The sequence below is a fragment of the Engraulis encrasicolus genome, chromosome 2 (genome assembly GCF_034702125.1).
Source record: "Engraulis encrasicolus isolate BLACKSEA-1 chromosome 2, IST_EnEncr_1.0, whole genome shotgun sequence".
Taxonomy (NCBI): Eukaryota; Metazoa; Chordata; class Actinopteri; order Clupeiformes; family Engraulidae; genus Engraulis; species Engraulis encrasicolus.
The window spans coordinates 35481017-35486137 of NC_085858.1; the positions used below are offsets into that span (position 1 = coordinate 35481017).

The following is a 5121-nucleotide window of genomic DNA, read 5'->3' on the forward strand; positions in this document are numbered from 1 at the left end:
TCTTTATGCAATGTTGGTGTGCACACAACAGTGTGTTGTGTCTACATGCTGGCTCAAGGAAAGGGGGGGGGGGGGGGGGTATGTTGTCCCAGGCCCAGGGTGAGAGGGGGCCCAGAATTGGGTCCCCATTACATTGTATGTATTGGGTTGGGTGCCCTTTCAGATGACTTTGCCCTGGGCCCAGCAAAAGCTGCCAGCGGCCCTGCCTGCATGTCCATGAACATCCTAAAAGCAAACATCATACAACAACAAAGGTGGAGGTCCTTTACGAGAGGTCACATGTCCATCACAGTGTTGAACCCAAAGGTGAAAGGTCACAAAAGGTCAAGAAGAGGTCACTGCTGGAGTACCTTCAGGTTTGGGCTTGCCCAGAACCCTCATGACCTCCGAGTTGGTGGGGTTCTGACCCAATGCCCTCATGACGTCGCCACACTGCGCGTAGGAGATCTTCATCTCGCCTTTAGGGGTGCGGTCAAACAGCATGAACGCCTCCTTGAACTCTGCATCGCGAAACCAGGAAACAGAAAACTACCGTTTAGTTCATTCACAGATAGCCAATGCAAAACTTCACTGTAAATGTTGTGGTTTTAATTCAACCGAAGAGTCTAATTAATGCAGCAAAATGGGAAGAAATGTATGCAATTGCATCTGGTTAAAGCACACAAATAAGTGGGTTTTAGTGAGACTCACCATCTATCTGATCAGCGTTGAATTCAATCTAAAGGAACACAGACAAGATGACTGAATTAATATTCAACACAATTTTTCAGAGATACCCAACGCGTTATTCATAAGCGAAACCCCAAGCACCGCCCATTGTTAGGGTAATCTCTTCACTGGGTCCTGATACTGTAACTAGGCATCTCTCTCTCTCTCTCTCTCTCTCTCTCTCTCTCTCTCTCTCTCTCTCTCTCTCTCTCTCTCTCTCTCTCTCTCTCTCTCTCTCTCTCTCTCTCTCTCTCACACACACACACACACACACACACACACACACACACACACACACACACACACACACACACACACACACACACACACACACACAAACATAAAAGACAAAGGACTTAAGAGATCTTTAAGGTCAGCTGTGGACAGCAGCCACATACCAGGGCCACTGGCCTAAGAATAACAGTTGCATGTTTCAGGAGTATGGGGAATTGGTCTGATACCCAACACTTGGCCCCACGGCCCCACACAGGGCTGGACTGGGGGAGAACTAGGGCCAGGGCACTTTTGGCTCAAAGGGCCCCCTAATAATTAGGGGCGCAGAACTGACATACAATGTAAATTTCTGAAAATAGGGGCCCACGAGGGTGCAGGGCCCACCGGGAATATGCCTGGTATGCCAGATGGTCAGTCCAGCCCTGGCCCCACGGCTTCCCCAAACCCTAACCCCCTCAACCCCCCCCCAAGGACACTGACTAAAGGGTGTGATGAGAGGCAGAGGAATGCAAAGCTGCAGCTGGGGACGCACGCGGATGAAAGGTGGAGAATGGGGAGCGGCTGTTCTTCTTAGCTCTGGCCCACCCGTGCTACCTCCAGAGACTTTAGGCTCTTTTCCACTACCAGTTTTCTGGTAGGCGTACAGTTAGACGCAGCCCGACTCGGCCGCCACTTTTTGCTTTACAATTGAGCTGTGGCGTGCCCAATCGAAAGGCAACAAGGCCGACAGGCGGACAACAGATGCGTCCCTCTATGCCAGTTCCAACTATGCCATTTCCCCCCCCAAACGCCCCCCTGGCCTCCTCTGTCAACGCCCCCCGAGGATGTACTTTTTGTTTATTGGTCATCATGGACACTCCAAATATTGTGGCAGGCAGCAAGGCAGCAAAATGGCGAGACATGGCTTTATTTTTTTGCAGTTTAGGGTATAATAAGCTTATCATCATTCTTGGATTTGGAAAAGAACCATAGGCTATGATTTGAAATTTCACATAGCCTAGATGAAGTGAACATTACAAATTACCAGACATTTATTAGGCCTAACAACCTTTAGTATCACGCCATTTCAGCAGTATGTGCATGTGGGAAAGAATCTAAACATCGACAAATAATAAATAAATAAAACCGTTTGGGTGAATCATGCGCTTATGGACTTTTTTTCAATACCAGCTTCACCGTCAAGGCACAAAGCAGTGAAACTCAATTACCCAGAATGCTGCACGTGAGCTCTCTACCCGCCGAGTGATTCTGGAAAACAAACATGGCGGCAACTCGCTTTACTACCTTAATAATGTGTCAATCCGACGCTAGATTTCTTAACTGATGAAAATCGAAGGCAGAAATCAACATTGTAGTGTCTAAATATGAGGTCGATTGGTCTATTTGTGGCGTACATCACGATCGGCTGAGTTGTTGGCCTCACGTTTGTCAGTTAGCCTGTGGCTAGGCTACTTTGGAAAGGCTATGCTTGCACGCATTCGCTCCGGTCCAAAATGGCAAGTCTGCCGCCCTGTGGCCACAGGAAGGAACAATTTAAAGAAAGCGTTTCAGACACAAAAGCGTTTCAGACACAATTGAAGGCGGACGGACGGACGGACGGACGGACGGACGGACGGACAGACCCTCTTATAGAGATGCTGGGACGCATCTAAAAAAGTGGCAGCCAAGTTGCCCTGTGTCGAGCTGAAGGCCTACCAGAAAACCAGTAGTGGGAAAGTGCCTTTTACTTTGGACAACGAGTTGTGTGTGTGGGTTTGATACGTAGTAAAAAAAGATGCAGTGTTATTTCAACACTTGGAGAGAATTTAACATATTCTAGCGTGTTTTTAGTCTCAGAGTACTTTCCAAGAGTTGAATTAACACTGCACGTTTTACTGTGCATGTATGTGTAGGCTACTGACCACACACACACGCACACATTGGTTTGATAAATTCTAGCAGAAATGCTGAAGGAACCTGGCCTCAGAATTCTGACATCAGACAACATTCTGAAACGTAACTCTTGACGTTATTCTTCTGGTAAAAATACGAAAACAGTCTAGAGCTAAAAGTACACTACTATTCAGTAATAGAATCATTTGTTTTTTTAATCACACTGTTGGAGGTATCACCATTCATGTGCATATTTTTTAATAGTTGCAAAAGCTTCACAATTGCACACTTTCTTATCTATAACTCTAATAAAACTTTAAATTTGCATCATTTGACAAAGGGCATAGCTATTTTGGGGCCTTAAATGGGTGTCCAGAAATGTGTGCTATACACACTTTAAATCGTCGTGAAGTAGGTGTTTATTAAACTTAATGTAATATAGTGTGTTACGCTTAATATAAAGTAAATCCAACACCATCAGAATGTTTATCTTATGACCAAATATTGCTTGCCAAGCTCAAGTGCATTTCTCGGGTAGTGGAGAGCAACCACATTCTTCCAAATAGTATGGAATTTAAACCTACAACACCCCCATCCCAGCACCAACTCCCCAACCATTACATCAGTGGTCCCCAGCCAGGGGTATGGGTACCACTCGGGGTACTTGGGCACACTTCAAGGGGTACGTGGGAAAAAATACAAATGTCTGGGGCAGTGACGTGAGAAAAGAAGAGGCGATATACAGTAGGGCATGACTGTCAGCTTTAAGACAGGCCGAGCGGCCCAGTCATACCTCGAAAATAGGCTGGTCATCTCCCAAGCGGAGAGGAGCTTGGCACCAGTATTTGTGCCAAGATTTTAAAAAAGTGATTTCACTCAGTCATCATAAGACTGTCGCCAGCAAACTCACATGTCACAGAGTTTTCAAAAGTAATCTGCCTTCCAATTATAACGGCCATAAACAATTATATTGGGGGCTTACGGTATTAGAGTGGTGAATCCACGACTTTGTGATATCATTTGGTATCACATAGTTACGTAAGGCATTTCGGGATTCACATCGACAGGTGGGCTGTCTATCTGTCAGCCAGACAAAGAATTGCCAAAGATGATAACTACAAGTGATCATATAAGACTGTTAATGATCAATAAAATAACCGAAATATATCATCATAAAAATGTCATAGAGTAATTTGTCGTCTTCTACTTGGAATGCCAACGCGCAATTATTTTTCTCTGCTCTGAGTCAATTATTACACAACACTTCAACCAGAATATTGAACTACCGGTATTACATTTTTGCACTCATGCGATTTGTGCTCATGACGGAAATACCCCAAATGTGCATGGTCCAAAGAGTACAACATTACACAAACCCACACACACACACACACACACACACACACACACACACACACACACACACACACACACACACACACACACACACACACACACACACACACACACACACACACACACACAAACACACACAGTTCGGGTGAGTGGCACTCACAGAAACACTCTTGGGGTCGAAGTCTGGTTCTTTGGGTTTCTCCGGCTCTGGAGGAGGGGGTGCCGGCTTGGCGGCCTCCTTCTTGGGTTCAGGCTTCTTGGGCGCCATTGGACAGTCTTCGGCTTAGCTTGGCTCGGTTAGACCAGGTCAAATCAAATCCAAGAAGAGAAGAGAGGAGAGGAGGCAAGAGGAGAGGAGAGGAGGCAAGAGGAGAGTGAGATAGGAGAGGCGGAGGCGGCTGGAGGGATGAAGCGCGGAGTGAGGGAGTGGTTTTTGAGTTTTATACCCCTACCCCTCCATCAGCTGCCCTGCTGGGTTAGTGGCGAGGGGGAGAGTGGGGTGTGGGCAGGGGGGGTTTCTCTGATGCTGAGAGTGGTGGCTTGTGGTTAGGGATAGCCAGCGTCAAAAGGGAGTGGTGTGCGTGTGTGTGTGTGTGTGTGTGTTTGTGTGTGTGTGTGTGTGTGTGTGTGTGTGTGTGTGTGTGTGTGTGTGTGTGTGTGTGTGTGTGTGTGTGTGTGTGTGTGTGTGTGTGTGTGTGTGTGTGTGTGTTCGGGGGCGGGGAGTTCTGCAATGCTCAGGATGGTGGGGCAGTGCTGAGCGGATGAGGATGGGGTGGTGGCTCGTGATGGTAGTGGTGGTGGCAGTGCTGAGTTGATAAGGACGGGGTGGTGGTGCAGGGGATGGTGGGGGTCAGTAGTGTCTAATGGGACTTTATATGAGAACGGGCTGGAAAAGAAATGTGTGTGTGTGTGTGTGTGTGTGTGTGTGTGTGTGTGTGTGTGTGTGTGTGT

General features: G+C 47.1%; 1 protein-coding gene across 1 annotated transcript in view; it reads right to left on the minus strand.

The window, feature by feature from the left end:
- myl4 (myosin, light chain 4, alkali; atrial, embryonic) overlaps positions 1 to 4591 on the minus strand; it is a 9073-nt gene extending 4482 nt beyond the window's left edge. Inside the window, exons 1-3 of the mRNA XM_063215180.1 lie at positions 4331 to 4591; positions 691 to 718; positions 351 to 500 (exon numbers count right to left, since the gene is read on the minus strand). Coding sequence (XP_063071250.1) covers positions 351 to 500; positions 691 to 718; positions 4331 to 4438 — 286 coding nt within the window. The 5' untranslated portion in view covers positions 4439 to 4591. The remainder of the gene's footprint in view (positions 1 to 350; positions 501 to 690; positions 719 to 4330) is intronic.
- Between the last annotated feature and the right edge of the window lie 530 nt (positions 4592 to 5121).